Source organism: Lepisma saccharinum, chromosome 25 (genome assembly GCF_977018435.1).
Source record: "Lepisma saccharinum chromosome 25, izLepSacc3.1, whole genome shotgun sequence".
In the NCBI taxonomy this organism is placed as follows: Eukaryota; Metazoa; Arthropoda; class Insecta; order Zygentoma; family Lepismatidae; genus Lepisma; species Lepisma saccharinum.
This window is the reverse complement of record NC_139253.1, coordinates 55,122,815-55,149,943: the sequence shown is the minus strand read 5'-3', so window position 1 is coordinate 55,149,943 and position 27,129 is coordinate 55,122,815. Positions and strand designations below refer to the sequence as shown.

The 27,129-nt window shown below is 39.1% G+C and overlaps 1 protein-coding gene across 2 annotated transcripts in view; it reads left to right on the top strand.

The window, feature by feature from the left end:
- Positions 1-27,129, top strand: part of Ctps (CTP synthase) — a 126,966-nt gene that overhangs the window by 82,559 nt on the left and 17,278 nt on the right. For both annotated transcript variants that reach the window (XM_083111339.1, XM_083111338.1), the window contains exon 12: positions 20,045-20,152. In XM_083111339.1, coding sequence (XP_082967465.1) covers positions 20,045-20,152 — 108 coding nt within the window. The remainder of the gene's footprint in view (positions 1-20,044; positions 20,153-27,129) is intronic.

Below are 27,129 nucleotides of genomic sequence, written 5' to 3'. Positions count from 1 at the left end.
CATGTTGGGAGAAATTTGTCATCATCGACAAGAGACAATTCCAGTAAAACATTGGAAATGAAAAATTGGGCAAAACCGAGGCTGACTTGGTAGCTCAGTTGATAGATATCCAGGTTCAAGTTCTGGTCAAGCCTGTGTTGTTTGATTAAATCTCGATATAATTAACCGTTCATTTTAATTGAAATTTGTCAGTTGAACAGCTATTCTGAAGAAAGCTTTGTTAAAAGCAATATTACTTTGTAACAATGTTAACCCTAGAATACAAAACCTTGTGTGAGAAACATACATAAAACCCTTGTAAAATTTACAAATCAAATTTCATATTTTTAAAAATTCTTCTTAATTATTACTTTTTTATAATTTATATGTTTGATGTTGTTAGTTTATCTTCTTATCATATTACAAATATGTATTTCAATAGTTCTTCTAGTGCTATTATGTAGAAAAAAAAATTCATCTAGGAGTTGAGAAAAAATGAAAAACACATCCAGGATTTTGGATTTATTTTTTAAGAAAATAAAAAGGACACTTTTTATTTGTATGATGGCTAGTTAAATACACTGCTGGACAAAATAAACCCGACACTTGCATTTTTTGTGATAACGCATAAATTCTAATTCGAAGGCTAACTAAATGTTGCAGAAATTATTGGAAATAAGAAAAACTGAATATATTCAACAGAAAACAAATTAAAATTAACGACTTAGTGGCGTGCCTAGGATTTTCAAACTGGAGGGCACTTTTTAACTTTTTTAGTAATTGCAATTCAGATGTCAAATATTAAGGTGTCCGGTTTTTTTTGTCCAGCAGTATATATAAATGTATATAATTTCTTGTGATACTAATTTAAAACCAATTTTACAAATAGAAATGAGTTAGGTGGATACTTGAATATTACATTTTACTAAGGTTACTTTTCATTTTCTGTGTGCATATTTTCGTCACGATTGATCTCGCCACCTGTCTGGTGGCTTCGCCAGGCATGTACTGTCTTGCTGCGGGCGTCGTGGTTCCTTCTCCTTCCGCTTGTGCTCCTGGCGGCACTAGTTGACATGGTCCTTTCACTTTCTGCCATTCTGGTGTGGGTGTAGTGCTTCCTTCTTTTGCTGCGCATCGGGTTTTTGTTGCTGTAGGCGTCGGTTCTCAGTTTCGTATTCTGCTTCGGTGAAACGGCATTTGTTCACATGCACAAGCAGGCTTTTTTACGAATGCTTAAGGGTCATGCTTGATGTTTTGTCGTGCGGAGGGTGGTAGGCGGGGGAGCAGGTTGGATGGTTATGCATATTCCTAATAGCGGGAAGCCAGGTTATTGAGGGGCCCGGGGTTAGTGTTGAGTCGGTGGTCAGCATCATGCTCCTTTGAGCCTATCATCAAGTCAGCGCTTTGTCATAACTACACACAAGTGCAGGTGATCATGTAGACCCCACTTCTTGCATTGGGGTTGGTGTAATATCCTTTGAAATGGGTTAGGTGGGAGGCTATGGATGACCTAACCAAGAAAATTCAAGAAGTTCTAACCAGGCACAATTTCAAGATAGCAGACCAACTCCTTCCATCCATAGCCTCCCACCTAACCCATTTCAAAGAATATTACACCAACCCCAATGCAAGAAGTGGGGTCTACATGATCACCTGCGCTTGTGGAAGCAAGTGTGTAGTTATGATAAAGCGCTGACTTGATGATAGGCTCAAGGAGCATGATGCTGACCACCGACTCGGAAGAAGAAGAATAGGCCTTTCCTGCTACCTTACGAGGGTCACTATTTATATTTTGAGCCTAACAATGAAAAAACAGGAATTTGGCATTGAAAACTGCTTTATTGTTTTTCGAAGTATTCTCCTTTATGGTCAATACACTTTTGCATTCGTTCGAACCATTTGTCAAAGCAGTTTTTCCAATCTTCTTGAGACACCTCCATAATATGGTTTTTGAACGCATCAACGGCGTCTTCCGCTGACGAAAATCGTTGTCCACGCAATTTATTCTTGACATTCGGGAACAAGAAGAAGTCATTGGGTGCCAAATCAGGACTGTACTCAGGGTGGCGACAGACCTGGAAAACCTGGAAAACCGGGAAAAGTCAGGGAATTTGAGGTGTGAAAAAAAGTCAGGGAAATGTCAGGGAATTTCGTCTTCATTGTCTTTTTTTTAATTTTTTTTATTTAAAGATATCGTTATGGAACTCTGCACGGGAACAGGAAATCTCGTTCGTAAGATTCGGCCTCAGCTTTTAGGCCCCTGTTATGAGCAACACAACCAGTGATGGCAGGAGGAGAGAGAGACAGAGAGAGAGAGAGAGAAATTTCTCTCGTCCTGGCTTCTCGGCGGGAATTTTAAATACGAACACTCTTTGTAGGAAAATTGTTATAACTCTGGCACTATGGGAGCAATCTACTTCGGATAAGTTTTGTTTTTCATCTAAAACATCATAGCATACAACCGTGTACAATTCAGAATGCCGATCCAAGGAAGGGGGGTTTGGGGGCGCGACCACCGAATTTCAATGAAAAAAACAAAAATGTGGAGTTTGCCCCCTCTTCTCCCGCTATTTTGGGGAGAAGCCGCGAACTTTAGTATTCTTTTCAAAGAATGTATATTTCTCAAGAGAATGAAACATGTTTCATGTTCTTGGGTACCATACAAGTTGAATAATAAGCCAAAATATGATTTTTACGAAAAATAGGTAATTTGCATTTTTGGAGGAAAATTGTTATAACTCTGACACTATGGGAGCAATCTACTTTGGATCAGTTTTGTTTTTCAGCTAAGACATCATAGCATGCAACCGTGTATAATTCAGAACGCCGGACCGAGGAAAGGGGGTTTGGGGGCACAACCCCCGAATTTCAATGAGATTGAAACATGTTTCATGTTCCTGGGTGCTATACAAGTTGAGTAATGAGCCAAAATGTGAAACTCTGTTCGGAAATGTGACATGGATATGTTGCGGAGAAGGGGGAGAGGTTGGTCATCAATATGAATTTTCCAGGCTTGCTCCAGACCTGTGTCAGAGTTTCCACCCAAACATAAGAGTATGAAGGTCCAAAATGCACATTCATTTCGAAATCAGCACCAGTACGACCTTACTCTGATTATACCATATGGTATCATTGGGGAAATAAAGGTTAAGCCTCTAAATATTACTTGGAAAATGCATTGAATTATCATTTTTTCTTGTCCGTATGAGAGTAGTAAGGCGACTTGTCAACAGATGGAGGGGATAAGAGCGTGTGGTGCCGTCCGATAGTTGTCGGACATCATAGTAAGGCATTTTGTTGGGCAAACTAAAGGACAATAGAAACAAATAGCTTCCATTGATACGTACTATTTTTGTCGAATATCGCTACCAGACAAAGTATCTCACTACAACATGCGACAGAAAAATGTATGGACTGCAACATCCAATAAAAATCGCATGCATAAACAAGAAGAGCTTTAGACTGCAAATATGCTGCTCGAATTTTGTTACTCTTCTGGCTCACTTCACCTTATTTAATGTAGCAGTGCTTACGAAGGTTTTCTTTCATCATCCTGACGTATTACTGGTTTCGCACAAGTTAACATACGTTCACAATGACATTGCACTATTCTTAGATATCAAGAAGAATCCAACCAAATGGGATATATATTGAATAATATCGCGAAAAGTGAAACATAAATCTGCATTGGTAAAAAATTGGTAAGTGCATGCTCCCAACCTCAAATTTACTGCAACACTAGTATTGCAATGAAATTAACGGCACTCCCTGTCCTGTCTGTTTAAACTCGTGAGAGATGGTCATTAATCTCTCACTGAGTAAGGTTAATGTCCAATATTATGAAATAAAATACTAATAATAAATATGTAAATATTTTAATATCATATTTACTCAAATCATTCAATCATAAAAGGAAATCACTTCCTTCAAGAATTGACTTTTCTCTGCCAGCCCTGCTAAATTTTCACTTTCCATCTACTGATTTATACGAGGGGTGGCCAAAAAGTAATTTCCAATTAGTAGGGACATTGATTTTTCGCAAACGCCAAAACCGTGAAAAATGGTAATTTTTCGCCTGTTCAAAATATCGAAATAATACGAATTTGGCATAAAATGCGAATTATTGGTGTTTTTAGCGATTTTCTTTTAAAAAATGCCCTAAAACAACGAAAAATTCCATGAAATCCAACATTCTTGTCTTTTCTAGGCCATGTTTGTGTACATAGAACATGCAAGTTTTCCAACATTTTACTCAAGAGTAAACTATAGAGTTAAACGTACATGGAATAATTCCGACAGCCACATTAAATCATGTATTTCCCACGATTTTTTCAACTTCTATCAAAACCATTTGCATCACAGAGCAAAGTGGCAGGGTTCTAACAGGAGATCGAGTGTGTATCTACCGTCACACGAGAGCCACATCTTCGTATTAGTCACACGAGATATGTTTTGAATTACCAAGCTAAGTGCGCACCATCGGCATTTGTCAAGCGAGTAATAATGGAGCTCAGTCATTAGGTCATCTGACTACTATGCGAGAGACCCGGGGTCGATCCCCTGTGGGGGAGAACCAGGATGTTTTCCACCTATTCAAACTGTTCCAGCGCCCATCCAGCATCATATGAAGCTGGTACCTTGAGGAAACTTTGAGGGATAAAGGTAGCCAGGAGCGTGGTGCTGATCACATCACCCCTACTTTCAGCTGTCATCAAGAAAGTGTGGGCTCTAACTCCACACCCCTACTATATACCTTCATGGATAAGTGCAGGGGAGCACTTTACTTTTACTTCCTCAAAAATCTGTTCCAACATATCAAACTGTCACAAAAATACGTAGACCATGTGACCTACAATTTAAAATAATAGTTTAAAACCACAATGGAGTATTAAGTTTCGGTATATTTGGCATATAAATGTTCTAAAACAAAAACGCGAATTTTGAAGAACGTAACACTAACAAGTCAAAAAAAGATAATGCCAATTTTTGGTGCCATAATATATCGGTATCTGTCACGTAAGATTGATTGATTTTAATTTTTTGGGTGCGTCGTCACTTATGGTCATTATGCACCCTTCAGTATATACGGGGAGAATTCCATTATCTAAAATCCTTACCTTAAAATTAAGAAAGAGGTATGGAAAATAACTTTCCCAAAATAACTTTCAAGATATCAAACTCTCACGAAGAGGCATAAGTTATGTGAGTTACAATTTGAAACAGTAGTTTAAAAACACTATGAAGGTATAATTTCAGAAATTTGCCAGAAAATTTGCTAAAATGAAAATGTGAATTTTGGGAAAAATAACACCGTTTAGTAAAAAATAAGAAAATAAACCAATTTAAAAAAAGGTCCCTCCCGATTAGGCATAAATATAACAAGAATATCAGTTGTAATTTATTGCATTAGTAACAGTGAGTCCTAACCTAATTTTCGGCATAATCACCACCATTGTTCTGGCATTTATCGTAGCATGGCACTAAATTTTGTATGCCCATGGTATATGTGTCTGACAGCAAAGACTGGAACTATCTCTACCGCAGTGTAGCTGTCAAATCCTTGCCCTGCCAGAAACCTCTTCAGTTAAACAAAGAGATGAAAGTCTGTACATTCATGACCAGGGCTCTACAGGGAGTGGTCAAAGATCTCTCACCTGAAGTGATGCAAAGGGCCCGTGTGTACTCAGCTGTATGGGGTTGTGCACATTCGATTGGCCTTCCGTGAATTGTCTGCACCATCGTCTGACCATACTATCACTCACAACGTCCGGTCTGCACACCTCACACGATTGCTGGTGGCTCTGTGCCAAATTCTGAGCGTGCAATGTAGGCTACACCTTCATCGCAGTCGGTGGGAGACTGTATGAGAGCTGCAATCTTTAACCTAGAACTGTCCTAAAACTACTGCATTACAACTGTACCAGATTACAGTTACATGCCAGTTCTTCCTGTTTGCATGTGTGTGTGTGTGTATCTCTGACCACTAGTGCTTCGTATAGGCACCATTGGAGCTTTTTTCAGGATGCCCCTCGTATATGAACTTTCAGAAGCTTTTATTATTAGTGTGTTCCTGTTTTAATGTGTGGTTAGCTAAATCAGGTACCTATACAATGAAATTCTATAAAATCCTTGCGTTAAATTTCTAATACCTACATACTATTTTCGTCAGCAATAATGGTATAACTGCATGTTGTCAATTTCACAGTACTTCACTTGGATATACTGTACTGAAGCAGGAATCCCATTGATAATGTAAGGAAATATGACACTTTATTTTGTTCGATTCAATTGTTTCACTTATATGCAAGAGTTAAGTTGTTTGCTTTACAGAGAAGAGAGAAGTTGCTTTATGCATTCAAAAATGATTCCGCACTCATGGTTCTTACAAGCAGAGGGTTCCAAACCTCAGTGGAAATATCAACATATAATACCGAGAATGTATAAGGAGACTGATAAATTACAAAATGTATTTCTTAATCAATCACTCTTCACTCTTATCTAATTTAGTCGTAACTTTAAAATATTTTATTTTAAACTTACTGCGTATGACAAAATTCCGTAATCTTTCCCTAGCTTGTGAATTGTAATAATTTTCCAAATTCACTATTTTCTGGTTTAAATTCAAATCATAGAGAATAGAGAAATTGAGTCAATTTCATAGAAGATAATATTGGTACTTAACAAAACCATACGTGGATCTGTGTGAGTTTATTATTTCCATTTGCAAAAACATCGATTTTGTTTAGTTTGTAATTGTCAGGGAAAAATGTAAATTTTGTCCTGGAAAACCTGGAAAAGTCAGGGAATTTTACTTCTGCTTGTTTGTAGCCACCCTGGTACTGCGGATGACCCATCAATTCGATTTTTTGACGGTTCATAAAGTCGGTTGTTAGACGAGATGTGTGACAGCGGGCATTGTCTTGATGAAGAATGATCCGACGGCGTTTGTTTGTTTTCCGTATTTGACCGAAGACCTCTGGCAAACAAATTGTTGTGTACCGTTCTACGTTCTTCTAAAGGCATAGTTGCCACATGACCAGTTTTCCCGAAAAAACAGGCGACCATTTGTTTTGATGTGCTTCGAGCGCGAACAACTTTTGTTGGATTGGGTTCATCTTGAAACACCCATACAGTCGACTGCTGTTTACGTTCCGGCTCATATGCATATATCCATGATTCGTCACCTGTTACAATCTTATATACGTCTTTTGAAGCACCACGATTGTATTTATTGAGCATTTGTTTGCACCAATTGACGCGAGTGTCTTTTTGAGTTTTTGTCAAATAGTGTGGGATCCAACGAGAACATACCTTTCTCACAGCTAAATGATCATGTAATATTTTATATATGCTGGTGGAACTAATGCCTATGGTTGCCTCAATCTCACAGTATGTCACATGACGATCTTGCAGTATTAGGTTTTGCACAGCATCAATGTTTTCTTGAACAACAACTGATTTTGGACGACCTTCGCGAATCTCGTCGGTGAGCGAATGGCGGTCACGATTAAATTCGTTATACCAGCGGTTCACAGTGGCAAAGGATGGGGCTTCATCGCCAAATGTGGAAGTAAGTTGATCGATGCACTCTTGTCTTGATAATCCACGTCGAAAATCGTAAAAAATCATCGCACGAAAATGTTCACTAGTTAATTCCATTTTATTGTTGTCGTGCAATCTCCAAGGCAACATAAACAACACAAATGAAGCTATTGACAAAACATTTGAAGTACATTATGGTCAATAATGCCAGACGATTCTGTGCAAACGTCAAATCGCGCCTAACTTCAATCAGTGTTGCCAAGGCTCAAAATATAAATAGTGACCCTCGTATAAACGAAAACCATAACATAGACTCTGCCAAAATAGTCATGCAAGCAAAATCCACCTTGGGATGGTTCTCAGAAGAAACCTATGCAATAGTGACCACCCCCGTCGACATCAACACTAACCCCGGGGCCCTCAATAAAACCTGACTTCCCGCTATCTGGAATATGCATAACCACCCAACCTAGCCCCCCCCCCCCCCCACGACAAGACACCAAGCACAGGCCTTAAGCATTCGCAACAAGACCCACCTGTGCATGCGAACAAACTCCATTCTTTGGAAGCAGACGACGAGACTGAGAACCGACGCCTACAGCACCAAAACCCTGATGTGTGGCAAAAGAAGGAACACTACACCCACACTAGAATGGCAGAAAGTGAAAGGACCGCATCAACTATACGACGCACGCTTTTAAAAGCGATATCGGACGGGGCCAAGCCGAGGGTGTGCGTGGCGATCAGCCAATGGCAGGAGTGCAACGTTGTACAGTTAGGAGACTGCGGCGCAGAAGTTAAAAGCCGTGTTCTGTATTTTTCGTGCGCGCAAGAAGTTTTCATAAAACTCGCCACTTTAAGGTTCATCATAAGATGGAGAAAGACATTTTGAACCTGACTGTCCAAATCCCGTGTATTTCCGTCGCCTGCAGCCGGAGTTATCGTTCCTTGAAGAAACAAGGGAAACATCACCTTTCATTTCCTGCAGCCTGTTTTTTTTCGTTGCCACCGTGTTGAAGCAGCTGAGTTGTTGTGTCTAGGGAAAACTGTGGGTGTTAAATTCGCCTCGATATAAACAATGACCCTTCATTGTTCTGGGCGTTCTCGAACATTGAAAGCCTGGGTCAGTTTGAGTTCAGCATTTTCGTAGCAAGGCTGGTGTAAAATTATTCGCTTATCGTTCACTCGTGCGCCACAAACAACAGTTTGTGAAAAGATTAAATACAGCCCTTTCTTCCGATAGTGTGTGTTCCATGTGTTCTTTTTATTTTAAATAATGTCACACTCAAAACTTAGCACCAGTAGTACAGGCATTAAGGGTGCAAAATCTAATCATTAACCTCCAGGAGAGTGATTCGGAAATGAGTGAATTCAGTGACACGGAGACCCATGGGCGTCCGGGAGGAAGGAGGCAATGGGGGGGGGGGGCATGGCCCCCCATGGAAAATGAAAGTCAACCAAAAATTATATATTTTTCACATATAATTTCATTACAGCCACAATAACATGTGTTAATTATTGCATGAATATGATATTCAAATTTAAGCAATGTTTTTGAGGGAACAACACTATTATTGAGGAAAATGTGCCTTGTTTGCCCCCCCTGGAAAAAAAAACACCTTCCTTGCCCCTCCCTGGAAAAAATCCTACGGACGTCCATGCGGAGACCGAGGAAGACGACGAGAGCGGTGATGAATAAATAAATACCTTGAAGCTTCTTTCAGGTATGGGTTTCTCGTATATGCTACAGTGATATGATATTATAATCCTGTGTAGAAATATTCACTATATTATTTCACTGTACTCATATATACCGTGCATGCATTATCAAAAACAATGGACACATCACGAATTTTCTGTCCTTCCCTTGCGCTAGCAGTTAGTTTGGCAACAGCGCAGTAGCACTGGCTGGGTATTGGCCGAACTCATGTTCCTTCTAAAAGCATGCGTGGTATAACAACGCCACAAGCGGAAGAGGAAGGAACCACGTAGCCCACAGCAAGACAGTACACGCCTGACGAAGCCACCAGACGGGTGGTAGAATCAATCGCGAAGAAAATTTTGTGGAAAAAATGAAAAGTAAGCTTTTAAGAGTAAATTAACTATCTCCGCATAACCGCCAAACAGATATCTTTAAATACACAGTTCGAAAATTTGCAAAACCCACTGTTTCTGGCTGGAGAATGGTCATTCGTACACCTTTAACATATATTCCATGAATGGTTATTTTTAGCACAAACTATCCTTTATTGAAATAAGATAAAATACAGATCTATATTGGTTAGATTTGTGTGATTATGATCAGTCTACACAGCAACATGCATATCAGTAATGGGTGGGATGTGGACAGGAGATAGGATAAAATAGAAAAGTATTTTTTATTCACTTCAGAGCGAGGTTCAGCCTAAGGCTGCTCTACCACCTAACTCTGCTGCATAGGACTGGACAGCGAAGAATAGATCTGCAACGGGAGAGATGCAAACTGCCAGCAGGCTTGCCCAACACCCTTTTTCATTCCTTGCTTTCCCGTTTCGTGTGGCAAATCCTATTCAGACAAATTGTTGGATTTTTTCGTAATTAGGATGAGCATCAGTTTCATCATTATTTCCTGTCACATTGTACAAGCAATTTTATAATCGTAGCATTTTGTCATTCATCTTTATCTCTCCTTGTGTTCGATACCTGGAGAAGCATATAGTCGTTCAGATCCCACTTTAAACTGTAGGTCCAGTCCCAATTAGCCTATCTTTGCATAAAGTGGACTTTAAAAAAAACACTCATCTTTATCTGTCATATTTTCCTGTTATTTTCCTTTCACCAAACACACAAAAATATTATTTAGAAGTAAATCATACAAAAAAAAAAGTTCACATCCCACGAAAGAAAGTTGTGTGTTCGCAAAACTCGTAAAAATTGCAACACACCCTCCGATACAGACACACACGAACGGGTTAGATGATTGTCCAACTGTTACAGATCTCCTTTTAGAAAACTAGGATGGCACTTATCATTTTATTTGTATCAAATAATAGGCTATAACAAGAGTTTTACAATAATAATCCACCACACTCAACTGTATGCTCAATAGTTTCAAAATTATGGTAACTTTAAAATTCAGGAGTTGTGATTTTTTACATTACATGGGTAGATCCAAATATAAAATGATCATGAAAATTTGAGGTTCAAAATTTGGTTAATTTTACATGAAGTGGTCCATGTGGTATGAATTATGAACATGTTGCAGTATTTTGTTGAAGAATGTAGTTTGTCAGCTTGTTAAAAATCATTGTAGATGGAGCATATTTATATGAAAATTCAAATTGTTGTATCATCTCACAAGTATTTGTTTGAGAACTGGCATCCAATAAATGAAAATCATAAACAGGTGCAGATTTATATAAAGAAAAGAGTGCTTCTGAAAAGGTAGTACTAAAGGAACACAAGTTTTTTTGTTAAAAGTATGCAAACAGGTTTTCTACTTGTACATCAACATTAATCAGTATGTCATGGTTTTCAAACAGTGGAAGATCACAGTTGCCATCTTGTCCTGTCTGTTACACAGGAAGTGTGGTAAAAAAGTACAAGATAGAGAAAAATTCATTAAAAAAATTATAATTGTACAGATCCCCCTCCCCTTAAAAAATCAGTTACTCTTAAAATAAAATCATAAATGTACTACTGTAAAGTAAAAAAAGGTAAAGTTTCCCGTGGGCACATTTCGAGTATGTGGGGGAGGGCCTTGCACATTCTCGATATCAGCCATTTTGGAGGTGATGTGGTCAACACCACACTCCAGCCACCTTTACCCCCGAGGGTTGCCGCCTTCCCCCAGGTACCCTTGATTTGAGGCTGGGTGAGCCCCAGAGCCACTTTATGCAGGGACAAGGCCGGACATATTCGGACCTTAGAATCGAACTCGGGTCTCCCACTTGGAAGTCAGATGCGCTACCGACTAGACCACCTCAGCTCTAAGTGTACCACTGTGGAAGTATCATTAGCATTCAATTTTTGTATAAAATAATAATTGTGTTACACTTGTGAAAAAGTATATAATTTTTGTGACTCATGCCATTGGCTGTTAAAATTGTGAATGGTGTATATAGTCACTAAAATCTGCTTCTTCTTCTTCCTCTTTCCCCTTTTGCCTCATAGCATCGGGGTTGCCTCTATCCACTCCTTCCATCTCTCCCGTTCCTTTGCCATCCTCTTCATTTCTCTTATTCCTTTTCCTTTATTTTGTCCTATTTCTTCTATTCCTTTTTCGAATGTCTTCCAGGGTCTTCCTCTTGTTCTAGCTTCCATAAATTGTTTGCTTTTCTATCTTCGTCCATTTTTACCACATGTCCAAACCATTTTGATTGTCTTTGTGTCAGTTTTTTTTCTATTGGCTTCTGATTTAATTCTTCTCTGATTCTTTCATTACATACTCTATCTTCTCGTTTTACCAACTATTCTATGGAAGCATTTCATCTCAACTGTCGTTATTTGTCTTACTTCTTTTCCTCTTACTGGACAGCTTTCACTTCCGTATAGTAGAATTGGTTCTACTACTGACTTATACACGTATAGTTTAGTTTTGTTGTCTACCTAGTCGTATCATAAATACTGACAGAAAGTTTGAGGCAGTGTGTACAACCGGTTTTCAAGGTCGCGGCCAACCTTCCTGTGCAAGAGGCTGGAGTGGGCCATTGTGAGTTGAGCTGTCATAGAGGAAGTGTGTTCGTAAAAGTGTAGCTATGGAGTGGGGCGATTACGAAAATCGTGTGGCAGTAATAGCGCTTCATAAAGTGGGTCAAACAGCTCCCATGATATTCGGAACACTTAAAAAGTTGAACATCAGCAAGTCTTTCGTGTATCGGACCATCAAGCGATTCACAGAGACTGGGACAGTTGATGATCGCCCAAGGCAAGGCTGCCCACACAGCGTACGAACCAAAAAGTTAGTGCAAGCAGTGGCAGCCCGTATTCGGAGAAATCCTGTACGAAAGCAGGCAGTGCTTGCTCGTGAGCTGAACATTCCCAAAATGTCAGTGTCTCGTGTGTTAAGAAGTGACTTGGGGTTGAAGGCTTACCGGCGAAGTACAGGTCACTTCCTCAATGCACGTCTGAAAGAGCAGAGGGTGATAAAAGCAAAACGCCTCCTGCAGCGTTACGCCAACAATGGCCACAGGAAAATTCTTTTCACAGATGAAAATATATTCAACATTGAGGAAACTTTCAATCGCCAAAATGACCGGGTGTATGCGTCAACATCCCACGAAGCTCGGGAGAAAGCCCTGAAGATCAAGAGGGGTCATCATCCGGCCTCAGTCATGGTTTGGTGGGGCGTGGCGTATGATGGCACCACCAAGCTGCATTTTTGTGAAAAAGGGGTGAAAACGTCAGCCAGAGTGTACGAAAATACTGTGTTGAAATCTGTTGTGAAGCCTTTGAGTGACACTTTGTTCAGGAACCAACATTGGACCTTCCAACAGGATTCCGCACCAGCCCATAAGGCACACACTACCCAGGAGTGGCTCAAGAGCAATGTCCCGGACTTCATTGCTCCAGCTGATTGGCCTGCTAGCAGCCCTGACCTCAACCCGTTAGACTACAAATTGTGGTCAGTGCTTGAGGGCATGGTCTGTATGAGGAGGCATGCCAATATTGACAGTCTGAAACGGTCCCTGGTGAAGGCAGTGGCGACTTTCCCTACGGAGACAGTGCGTAATGATGTAGATGAGTGGCCGCAGAGACTTCAGGCCTGTGTGAAGGCCAAAGGTGGCCATTTTGAAAAATGATTGGTGTTATGTGTTCGTTAGACCTGTAAGTAATCAGGACATTAAAGTATCTTTAACACTTTCGTCATAATTCACTTTCAATGTTGTGTCCGTATTTATGATATGACTAGGTATTTCCCTTTTTCCGAAAATGATCTGGCTTATTTTGCTTCCTGTCTGGTTTATGATTGTTGCCAGATACACGTATCTTTCTGTCTGGTCCAGTTCTATTCTATCACATATTATGTGTATTCTTTCTATTACCTCTTCCGTTCTTCCTATTTGCATCACTTTGCTCTTATTTGCATTTACTGTCATTCTTTTAGCCTTTAGTACTTCTGCCCGTTGGGACACATTTTAAATACAAATATCTGGAGTTGCAATAATAAGATTTACTGCGAACTGTGGTTAATACATACATGAAATACAGTAAGTTTTGAAAATTACGTCCTTCAGCTAGTCACCATTAAAACAAGAACATTCTTGGGCTCTTGTCTTCAATCGCCAGCATGGTGCGGTGGAGCGTGTCATCTGGAATGGCTGCAATTTCCCTTCTGATTTCTTCCTTTAGTTCATCAGTTGTTCGGGGTTTGTTGGCGTATACTCTCTCCTGCAAGTAACCCCAAAGGAAGTAGTCTGCCGGTGTTAGATCTGCTGATCTTGCTGGCCAATTGATGTCACCAAATCGTGAAATGAGGCATCCTGGGAAGTATTGGTGGAGAGTTGCCATGGGCTGTTGTGCTGTGTGACAGGTGGTGCCGTCCTGTTGCATCCACATTTCTGACAGACCACGGCATTGTAACTCAGTAATGAGAAACTTATTGAGGATGTGGTTGTAGCATTCACCATTAATTGTAACGGCAGAACCATTTCTGTCCTCGAAAAAGTACGGACCGATGACACATGCATCAGTCACGACACACCAAAAGGTAACTTTTACACTGTGCAAAGGCTTTTCGTGTACATTGCGTGGGTTTTCTCTAGCCCAGAACCTACAGTTTTGCTTATTAACGTAACCGCATAAGTGGAAATGAGCCTCATCCAACGAGATGAGGTGGTCAAGAAATGTTTCGTCCTCGTTGCACTTATCCAGGAGTGTATCACAAAATATCTTTCGACTAAGCCTATCTGGCGGGAGCAATTGCTGCGCTTCCTGTATCTTATACGGATGCAGTTTCAGGTCTTGTCTCAGAATCCTGTGGATGCTGCTACAGGGAACATTCACTTCCTTTGTTGCATGACGTTTGCAACACGTTGAATTGTCTCATGATGGGAATAAGACTGTCGAGGTCGTCCAGGGGATTTTTTTTTGTTGGCATTTCCGGTTTCCCGAAAGTTCATCACTACACGAAGGATCACTTTCCGGGATGGTGCATTGTGTTTATTGAAGTGTTGTCTGAATCACCTTTGTGCTGTGATGATCGAGTCTTCAGAAGCAAAGTATGCCTCTGCAGCGTACACAATTTTCCTTGGGGTCCACGACATCATCAACGACTACACACCTGCAACAAATAATAATCAAAATAAACTTTCATGCATTGGCTTTCCAAAACAGTAACATACAGGTATAAAACGTCCCTGCAAATTACAAATAAAATGTGTTCCATCATTATGGGACACCCTGTATAACTGCCTCCTGTAGCTTGTTCTCTGTATCGGCTATTAGTATTGCTTGGCAATGTATCAGTCTCATATTCCAATTACCCACTTTTGTTCTTGCAGTTCTTCTTTTGCATATCTTTAGAACTTCATCCATAAATACTATAAGGAGTATCTCCCTGTTTCACTCCTTTCTTCCATCTTAAATGTGTCTGACATCTTTCCATCCAATCTTACTATTCCTTCTACTCTTTCATTGTTGATGTTATTACACAAATGAGTTTTTGTGGGATTTTTGTTTTCTCTAATATTGTCCATATTTCTTCTCTGTGTACAAAGTCAAAAGCAGCCCTTGGATCTAATAATGCTACGTTCATATTTTTTTCCTTTTCTAAGTATTTATCAGGTATTGTTCAGCTGGAATCTACGTGATCTTGTGTTTGTAAATGAAAAGCAGCCTGTTCTTCTTCCATATTCTTTTCTATCTCTTTTCTTAGCCTTACTTCCAATATTCTTGAGTACACTTTAAGTGCCACGGTGGATAGACATATTGCACGATAGTTCTCACAGTTGGTTGAGTCTCCTTTCTTATACAGTGGTATAATAATGTTCTTTTCCCATTCTACTGGTTAATTTCTCTTCTCTCCAGATCTTCTGATACAGTTTTGTCATTGCCTCCATATTTTATATATTCTGGAACTATTTAGTCTATTCCTGGTGCCTTTCCATTTCTTACTCTTTTCACTGCTTCATATACTTCTCCTATCTCATTCTCATCCACTTCTTTATCCTGTTCTTGTATTCTTCTTCTTCCTGTTTTTTGTCTATTATGTTTTCCAATCCTCCTGTCTGCTGTTCCTGTCTTCCTTTTCAAATTTAGTTTCAAAGTATTCTTTCCATGTTTACAACACTTTTTCAATTTGCGTTTATGGAATATTTGCTTTGTTTCTTACACTTCAAACTTCTTCCACCTTTATTCAAAACTTTTTATCTGATCGTTCTTTACACGTACGTGTTGGGAACTCCTCTTCGGATCTTCATGAACAAGAGAACGGTGTCCCGCAGGGCAGCATACTTAGTGTGATTGTTTGCCATAGCAGTGAACATTGTTTTGGCAAACATTCTTGCCCCTGTACAGGGTCTCCTGTATGTTGACAACCTCACAATCTTTTGTCGCTCACGGAATCTCGCGTCAGTTTCTCGTCAACTCCAACTGACGATAAACCGTTTGGTTGAGTGGTCCTTGCAAACTGGTTTCAGCTTTTCCTCTGAGAAATTCGTGTGCATCCATTTCTGTCGTCAACGTACATGTCACTTTGACTTTGACCTGTACATGGGGAAAGCTCCCATACGTTTCGTGAATGAGGTCCGATTTCTCTGCCTCATTTTCGACAAGAAATTAACATGGCAATCTCACCTTCGCCATTTAAAGTTCTCATGTCTTAGGGTTCTCAACCTTTTACGCATTTTATCTCATACTTCTTGGGGTGCTGATAGGATGGTACTGCTCCATCTGTACCGTTCACTCATCAGGTCAAAGCTCGATTACGGATGTGTTTTCTGTTCGTCTGCCCGCCCATCTAGGCTAAACATCTTAGACACCTTCTACCATGCTGGTATTTGTGTGTGTTCTGGTGCTTTCCGTACCAGTCTAGTCTCTTGTTTGTATGCCTCCATCTTTGCTCTATGCCCTCACATCCTTCATATCATACCGTCTCGGATGATAGTAGGCTGGCAATGTACCGACTCCACCCTTGTCTCACTAGACTGTTTGGTGTTCATTCAGACGAGATCCTGTTTCCTGCACCTTCCATCGTTGTTCTCCGACTGCCCTTCGAAAGGCAGAAACACGAATGGTCGTATACCAGCAGCTGTTTATAGAGCTTTGTGCGAAGCACCCCAATTTTAATGTGTTCGATACGGATGGGTCCAAGACAGTCGAATCAGTGGGTTGCACCTTCGTCCTAGATTCTCAAAGTTCCAGTTACTCTCTACACCCTGCCTGTTCCATCTATACGGCAGAGTTGTACGCCATTCTAAAGGCACTGGACTTTGCAGACGTCAATGGTCTGAAGATAGTCCTGTGTGCAGTGATTCGACCAGCATGTTGCAGACTCTGGATTCGCCGTATTCCCGGCATCCAGTAGTGCAATGCATTTTTAGATGGCTTGTGTCTTTATCTGCCAGTGCCGATGTACACTTCTGTTGGGTCCCTAGCCACGTGTGCATTCAGGGAAACAAAGCATCTGATGCTGCCGCTAAGTCTGCTGATGCAGATGGCGACGTTCTCGTCCACCTTTTGCCAGGTAGTGACCTGCAGAATTTGCTTTGTTGTTCCCTTCTTGACACTTGACAGGCTGAGTGGGATACGGAAACAGGGAAAAAGCTTCATGCTATTAAGCCCACCATAGGTGCTTGGCATTCCTCGTCCCGTTCCTCTCGCCCAGAAGAAGTTCTAACCAGAATGCATATTGGACACAGCCATCTAACCCATGGTCACTTGCTGCAAGGGCAGACCCTCCGTTGTGTCATGTTTGCAATATTGTTTTAATTATTCGGCATATTCTCGTTGATCTTGCTTACCTCTGGCAGACTTTTAACCTTTCCGGCTATTTGTCATTCCTGTTGGGTGATGACAACAGTATTTTATCAAATGTTTTTAGTTTCCTGCAAAGAGCTGGACTCTTCCACCGTCTGTAAGGATGCTTTTAGATTTTTCTGACTTTTAATGTGTTGTATTTGTCTTGTGAAGGTCTTTTTACAACCTTGCACTTTTAATTTTTCCAAGGGGCTTTTTACACCCCTTGTTTTAACAACTTAAGTCAGAAGTTTAGGTAAGGGGATATTTCCCCGAATATATTGAAAGGTGCAGAATGGCCTTAAGTGCCGACGTACCCAAAATATTTTAACTCGTTAATTCATTCTTCTTCCACCTTTTCCGTTTATTATACACCAAAATCCTTTCTTATTCTCTTTGTATTGTGATTCCATTTCTTCTCCAAATTCTTCCCATGTTTTCCTCTTTGCTTCTCTCACTATTCTTTTAGCCGTGTTTCTTTTTTCTACAGTAGATACTCTAATTGGTCTTCATCTCTTCTTGTATTAATATATTTCTTCCATGCCTTTTTCTTCTTCTGTACTTCCTTTTTCACCTCTTTATTCCACCATCTGGTTCTTTTCCTTCCTGTATTTACTCTTTTCTTCCCACATACCTCTTCTGCTGACTTGAGTATTATATCTTTGATTTTTTGCCACATTTCCTCTACATCTTCATCTTCAAATGTTTCTTGGTTTAGTCGTTCTCCTACTTTATTCTGATATTCTTGTTTTTTTATTTTTCTTCAACTCTTCTGTTTTTATTTTGTAATAGGTCTTTTAATTGTCCTTCATCCCTGTGTAAAACCATGTTTCTGCTACCAGCAACCTGTGGTCGTTTCCAGGTTCTGCTCCTCTTATTAGTTTTATGTCTTTGATATGTTGTCTTATTTGTTGTGGTTATATCATATAATCTATGATGCTTTTGGCATTTCTTCCCTCGCCTTCTAACGTTATTTGATGTATTGTTTTATGTTTGTAGAAGGCGTTTCCTATCAGCATTGTGTTCTCTATCAAAAATCTGATTCTCTGTCCATTTTCATTTTTAATAATTTCTCCTTCATATTTTCTTAGTGTTCCAAATCCATTCAAGATATCATTCCCCACTCTTCCGTTTAAGTCACCCATAATTATAACTTATCTTCCTCCTCTTTCTGCTTTTTCCACTTTTGATTGTAATTTTGTGTAGAATTCTTCCTTGTCTCTCACATTAGCATCTTCAGTTGGTGCATATACTTGAATCAGGGTAATATTATCGTGTAAGTCTATGTCTAATGTTATTATTCTTGAATTTACAGGATCCCAGTTGATTATTCTTCTGTCTACTTCTTCTGTTACTATAATTCCTACTCACTCGTTCACTCTGTTTCCAACTGGTACTCCTGAATATCTCAATACATTTCCTCCTTCAAGCATTTTTTCTCCATTTCTTTTCTTCTTTACTTTGCTTATTTTAAGTATTTTTATTTTGTATCTTTCCATTTCCTTGATTATTTCAATAGGCAATAAAAATACTTTTTCACAAATAACACAGTATTTTTCTACAAAAAGTGAATTTTTATCCATGTTTGTACCATGAGTTAAGATGCTAATACGCATCTTGTTTTAAAAGTACAGCAATAATGGTTGATTCTTTTCATTGATTCTTATGTTGAACATTTTCATTTTAAATTTTAATAAATTGTAGCACAGTGAAACCCTGATTTTACATTCCCGGATTTTACAGTTTCCTATAGTCTACATCCAATGTTGATGGTCCGAACAAAGCAAAGTGTTATAAAATTTTCCTCGATTTTACATATTCTCGCATTTTAAGTTTCTTCAACTTGCTCTCCTGAAAAATGTAAAATCTATGTTTCACTATATTTCTGTTTGTGTGGAATCAGTGTGGTTTGGCTTTTTGATCCTAATTTTCATCTCGATAGCGCTAAATGCTAGGAGAAAGATTCTGGTATGTGGTTTCTCATCTTTTTTGTGTGTGCTCTTATAATGGAACTGACGATTTGTGAACTGGGCAGAAATTGAACATTTTCATTCTAAATCTACTTCTGCACTAATTTCTTCATGTAAATACTAAATCAATAAATACTTTGAAGCTTGATTTATAAATGTTATATTAATTGTTTATTAATACAAAGTTTTCAATTCTGTTTGTATACCTCATGCATTGTTTAGTTTTATTTAATTCCCTGCATGTGAAAAATGAAATTTGAAAGAGATGTTACCAACAACTTCAATTTTGCAAACAACCAACATAAGTGCATATGTATTTTTCTGATTATTTAATTTTCTTTTTAAAAGTACAAAACATTATGAGTATGTACACATTTTTTCATATGGTTAAACACATGTACAGCTTTGTTAAAGCTGAATGAAAATAAGATAATTTTTAGTTTTCGCAATTACTATGAAAGTAATAGTGTCACACTCTATATAGAATAGGAATACAGACTTACTTCATAAGACAAATGGGGAGAAAAGCATTATTGAGGTTTTGCATTTATGAACATGTATTAGTGTGTTTCTTTTCGCATAGGGTTGATTAATATATTGATATGTTTTGCCAACAGAGCAGTTGTATGGTGGTGTTCATCACATTGAGGAACGACATAGACACCGCTATGAAGTCAATCCAAAATATGTGCCCGATTTTGAAGCAGCTGGCATGAAGTTTGTTGGTAAGTTTCAGAATTAAATGTTGATTCCGTATGTGTATTTTAAGTAAAGGATTCCTTTATTTTTTAAATATTTCATTCAAAATATTGAGATGATTTCGAACACTATATGTAATTTAATCAAATATGTACACTATTTTGCAGTAATTAAAATGGCATACCGATGTATGGAGCATAATCACTACCAAAGTTGGAATAAGACTGAATGTCTTGGGGTTTTAGGGTGACCCTTTCTTAAGACACCCAAACTTCAACCTCACTTTCATTTAGTACACCTGAACTGTATTTTGCACACTCCTGCGAGGCTCCTGCATCTGACCCATAGCCTGTATAATCCTCTATGGCAGCGGTTCTCAACCTTCTTGAGCCTGTGGTCTGGTACATTTGTTTTTTAAAAGTCTGTGCCCCAATCCCTACAATTTTACTCGTAAATAGCTTTCTATTTCTTTTAATTTTATACTTTAATTAATATGTACCCTTCAAATTTAATATTAATAATTATAACATAATCCTAGAGTATTAGTTCGATAATGTCTAGGCTTGTTGACAAATCTAAAGTTTGGTTTGAATTAGTTGATAATGACAGAATCTAATGGAATCTTTTAGTTTCTTCTGGCCAATATCATTCAATTTATTTGTTAAGTGCTGATATTTCATTGGCATGTTCAATTTCGGACACCAAAATATTGAAAAACTGCCCACCAATATTTCCACCTGAATATATTTGATAACGAAAATTGCTGTGTGGTGCCCCTGGAAAATGGGTCTTACCTGAAACTTATACATTGCACACACATTTAATTTCATTCACAGTAATTTATGTTAAATATTGAAAGGGTGCTGCAGGAACATGTTAGCTTCAATTTTAATAAGAGGTTTTTGGAGGGGGCAGCACTATTATCGGGGGAACATGTCTAGTTTGCCTCCCCTTGAACAAATTACCATGCTTGCTCCTCCCTGCAAAAAATGCTGCGGACATCCATGGGCCAATCATAATAACAGTGTAATTCACCTTTTAAATGGATGCATCTTTTGTTATAATAAGATGATATGGTTGACGGAGTTATTTCTGTATATCGTCTCTCCATCCTGGGTTCAATCTCCAGTGGAAGCCCAATGCACACTCGTTATGACTACAGCTTAAAATGAAGATCTAGTGACAATTAGCCTATTTCAGCATTTAGACTTTTTTTAAAAAAAAATCACTCCTGGATTATTATCCTATTTTGTTATTTAATTTGGCCGCCTCATTATGGGTCTCTGACACCCTCATCATCTTTGAAATTCATGCAAGTTAATCATAAGAACTGCATAACTGATAGTGAAAATTTATATGTTGGAGGAGAACTTGCACTATGTGCAAGCCACTAATAATATCAGTGTTGAGTTTCGGGTTCTTTCAGTTCTTCCGTAATCCAGAAAATGGAGTTAAGAATAAGATAGAATTTGTAACACAAACAAAAGTGTATAATTCAGGAACACAGTAACAGAGCAAGTACAACAACTTACATATTGGTATAAATGAAAGAAGTCTCGTCAGGAAGAACGGCTATCATATTTTAGACATACATGACAGGGACAATACACAGACTGATAACGAACATTTAATAACCAGGTCTGGCGTTCAAGTTCAATCGGCATGCGACACTCTCCCCCCCCCCCCCTTCGGCTGAAGAGACTCCCGTTTCATGGAGTTTGCCCATAGCGGTCAGGCGGTCATCTTGGTCTCTGTGATCTCCTAACCGGTTGATTGTCGCAGGTCGCATTTGGATGTTCCACTAGATCTTCAGTAGCAGGTACTAGAAGATAGTCCTCCTCTCTAACAAGCATTGGGTTGTTTCTGCACAGTTGACTTTGATTTCGGACAAAGGTGTCTTCTCCAACCTTGTCGGGATACCTCTTGATCTTCGTGAGATGAACAACAATCAGGTCATTATCTACAATCACCTTTGCCATCTTCCGGCCTATCAATTTAACAATTTCGCCGATTTTGTACTTGGACCCGTGGCGAAATCATCATAATAATCATGAACTGGATCATCTGCAACACAAATTCTAGACAGTGCGTCAGCCAACTCAGCATGAGGCGTGTAAACAGTTTTGAAGTCATATTCTTCCAATACTAACTTCCATCTGTTGATTCTGCTGATGGCTAAAGCAGGCAGGTTACTTCTAGGATCCAGCAGGTGAGATAAAGGTTTCGAGTCGGTGAACGCAACAAAATGTCGTCCAATGAGATACTTGTGAAAGTATTTGACTCCACGGACTAATGCAAGTGATTCCCTTTCTAATTGAGTGTAGTTCCTTTCCACAGCAGATATCTTTCCACAGCGTTTATCTTGTGCATTATGGCTGCTCCCGTGGTGGTAGGAGATGCATCCGACATTACTTACTTACATATGTTCTGTGCCGTATTGCTGCTAATAGAATATGTTTAGCTTTATCATCGGGAATGTCTGAAGCTTTGCAGAAATGCTCGAATCTATCGAAGTATTGTTTAATACTTTCGTGCTCCCTGCAGAATTCAGAAAATTGTGACAACTTTTGCATTGTGTACAGAGATTCTTTCCTCCAACAGACAGCTTGAAGAACAATCACAAGAAATATGTAGAATTACGAGAAGTAAGTATCAGATGAAGTTTCCAAGATCCTCGTCGCCATTGTTGAGTTTTGGGTTCTTTCAGTTCTTCCGTAATCCAGAAAATGGAGTTAAGAATAAGACAGTATTTGTAACACAAACAAAAGTGTATAATTCAGGAACACAGTAACAGAACAAGTACAACAACTTACATATTGGTATAAATGAAAGAAGTCTCGTCAGGAAGAACGGCTATGATATTTTAGACATACATGACAGGGACAATACACAGACTGATAACAAACAACATTTAATAACCAGGTCTGGCGTTCAAGTTCAATCGGCATGCGACAATCAGTTCAGTAATTCTGTAGATTTTTTCCAAACCTACAAAAATGTTACATTAAAATTTGGTCACCTCGGTATGGTAGTGATTGTGATTACTCGTTATTAATTAGAACAAATCAAAAATTGTAATTTTAGAAACACTGCATTATTTGAAGTTGACAGTTATGTAAAAAGAAAACTGTGATAGAATAAAGAAAGTGACACATCAAATTACCTGCGGAGTGGTTATCGCAGTGCGTTATGATGCCAGGGGTCCCAGGTTCGAATCCTTGTCTGAGCATGGGTGTTTTTGTGAGTGTCCCTTCATCACTTTCATCATCATCATTCATACTCATCATTGCGATTAAGACAAAGATGTTTTTTTTGTTTATTGTTTATTACTTTGATCATACCCAGGCTGAGATTTATGTGGAGGTCCGGTGCTGACAACATCAAAGGCCTCCCCGATGGCGCAGTAAGTCTTCACCTTGTAATCAAGGGGGGCGGGTTTGATACACGGTGGAGGCACAAAGTGGTTCGGATCCCACTTTAAACTGTAGGTCCAGTCCCGATTAGCCTTACTGTGCATAAAGTGGACTCAAAATACCAAATCAACCAACCTGACAACATCAAGAACTCCCATCTATGCACAGCTTCAGTTAGTCTATAACCTTTAGCCCAAGTCATGTCAGATGGTTAGTTATACTTTTTATACTTCCACATTCCTAATATTTTTTTCTTCAATATATGTAAAAAAAAAAAAAAAAAAAGGTAAAGTGTTCCCCTGTGCATAGCACCACGCCATGAAGGCGTATAGGGGGTGTGGGGGGGTAATGCCCCACACTTTCTTGATCCGGTCGTGAGTGGGGTGATGTGATCAGCATCACGCCCCTGACCGCCTTTACCCCCCAGGGTTTCCCCCAGGTACCCATGTTATTCGATGCCGGGGCCGCTTCCATCGTTAGAAAAGTTCCCGGATTTGAACCGGCCGGGGATCGAACCCGGGACCTTTAGCATGGTAGTCAGACGCGTTACCGACTGAGCCACCGCGGCCACTTCAATATATGACTAATTTCAAAGCAATTTTTCCCCATTGAAGGCTGGGAGCTGCAACCTTCCAAATCCTTCTAAATCCTGATTAACTCTTGATCATATAGCCATACCTCATAATAGTGAATATCCAATAAAACTTAAGGGGTCCCAAGTTCGAATCCTGGTCTGGACGTGGATGTTTGTGAGTGTCCATTCATCAATTTCATCATATCATCACTCATCCTCATCTTCGCAAATTAGCCAAAAGTGGCACAAGCAGCGAAATAAAATAAAGCAAATCAAATCAAGCCAATAAAACTTACTAAGCCTGTTGATTGCTTCTAATCATAGTAGTGTTCATTAGATTGCATTAAAAAAAAAAAAAGAGTTCTGATAGTACCTTTAGCTTTCCAATGACAAAATTATGGAAGTAGAAAAAATAAGCTTAAATTAATTTCAGTCAAGAAGATATTTGCTCTAATCGTTGCAAACTTACTTATTAGACAAAAGTTTCGCCAAATGACAGCTAAGCTCATTATGGGATGAAACTTGTGAACTTTCTAGTATCTACAATATTCACAAGTTAAATATACATGGAGTGAGGACCAGCCTATACTTACAGAACCATTTACATTTCCCTAATTGTATATATGCCCACCCCTGTTGCCGTCCCTTGCAAAGGAGTTGAGGAGATATGGTCGTTTTTGTTCGTTAATGTCTGCAGAGGCAGCCATATTGGATGTATGACATAACACAAGCAGGGTGGCGACAGACCTGGAAAACCGGGAAAAGTCAAGGAATTTGAGGGGTCAAAAAAAGTCAGGGAATTTTGTCTTCATTGACTTTTTTATTTTATTTTAAAGGTCGTTATGAAGCTCTGCACGGGAACAGGAAATCTTGTTGCTAAGTTTCAGCCTCAAATTTTAGGCCCTTTTTATGCGCAACACAACCTCGGTGCCAGATTTGTTGGATGAACATTTTAGGCTCCGTTGATGCATACGATTTTTGTCGAATATCGCCACCTGACAAAATGTCTCACTATAACACGCGACAGACAGAAATTGCATACATGGCACTCTTATGGAATCGATTTTTATTGTATGTCTTTGGACTGCAAATATGCTGCTGGAATCTTATTTTGCTTGTGGCTCACTTCACCTTATTTAATGTAGGTAGCAATGCGTACGAAGGTTTTCTTTCATCATCCTGGCGTAGTACAGGTTTTGCACAAGTTAACATACATTTACAATGACATTGCACTATTCTTAGATATCAAGAACAACCCAACAAAACGGTATATATATTGAATAATATCATGAAAAAGTTAAACATAAATCTGCATTGGTAAATGTTTAAAAATTTGGCAAGTGCCTGTTCCCAACCTCAGATTTTCTGCAACAATCATATTGCAATGAAATTAATGCTCTTCTCATTCTACCTGTTTAAACTCTGAGAGATGGTCATTAATCTGTCACTGAATGAAGTTAATGTCAAATATAATGAAATAAAATACTAATAATGAATACGTAAATATTTAAATGTCATAATTACTCATGTCATTCAATCCTAAAAGTATATCACTTTCTCCAATAATTGACGTTTCTCTGCCAGCCCTGCAAAATTTTCACTTTTCATCTACTGATTTATACGAGGGGCACCCAAGTTCTAATTAAGTAAGTTCCAATTAGTAGCTACGTTGATTTTTCGCAATCACGAAAACTGTGAAAAAACGTTAATTGCTGCGAAGTAGTGTTTATGAATGTACAGTGATGTCTGCACACTTTTCTCGCCCGTTTGAAATATTGAAATAAAGCGAATTTGGCATAAAATGCGAATTGTTGACATTTTTCGCGATTTTTTTAAAAATGTCCTTAATCAACGAAAAATTCCGTGAAATTCAACATTCTTGTTTTTTCTAAGCTTAAAGAAAAAAATGTGCCACATTTGTGTACATAGAATGTGCAAGTTTTCCAACATTTTATTGAAGAGAAAACTATAATTCATGTTATACATGGAATAATTCCGACAGCCACATTAAATCATGAATTTCCCACAATTTTTTCAACTTCTATCAAAACAATTTGCATCACAGGCCAAAGTGGCAGGGTTCTAACAGAAGATCAAGTGCATATCTAACGTCACACAAGAGCCGCATCTTCAGGATTTGTAGTGCGAGAAGTGTTTTGAAATAACGAGCTAAATGGTGCGGTTTTGGCGGAGATCGAGTACTCACCTATTGCTACAGGCAAGTCGTAACATCGGCATTTGTCGAGCAAGAAATATTGGAGCTCAGTCGTTAGTGCGTCTGACTACCATTGGAGAGACCCAGATTCGATCCCCAGTGGGGGAGAAACAGGATCTCTTCCATCTGTTCAAGTTGTTCCAGCGCCCACCTAGCATCGTATCAATTGTGTACCTGGAGGAGAAACTGGGGAGATAAAGGTGACCAGGTGTGTGGTGCTTATCACATCACCCCAACCTTCGGCTGTGATCAGGAAAGTGTGGAGCCATAACTCCATACCCCCTATACCCCTCCATGGTGTGGTACAAAGCACTTCCTCAAAAATTGGTTCCAACATATTAAACTGTCACGAAAATAGGTAGACCATGTGACCTAACTAACTAACTAACTAACTAACTCTCTAGCCTTCTTAAACCCGAAGGTTCATGGCTGCAGCAACACAGGCCTTCAATCTGTCCCTATCTTGAGCAAGATCTATATACTCTTTTCCAACCCTACCGATTTCCCTTAGGTCCATCTCGACGTTGTCCCTCCATCTTCGTCTTGGCCTTCCTACAGGTCTCTTACCATCAGGTTTCCCAACAAGAATCCTGTAAACTCCTCTTTTCTCTCCCATTCGTGCCACATGGCCTGCCCACCTAAGTCGTCTTGATTTAATTATTCTAATAATATCTGGACATGAGTACAAATTATGTAGTTCTAAATTAAGTAACCTTCTCCACTCACCTGTCTCCTCATCCCTTTTAGGTCCAAAAATTTTCCTAAGGATCTTATTTTCAAATACTCTCAATTTATGTTCCT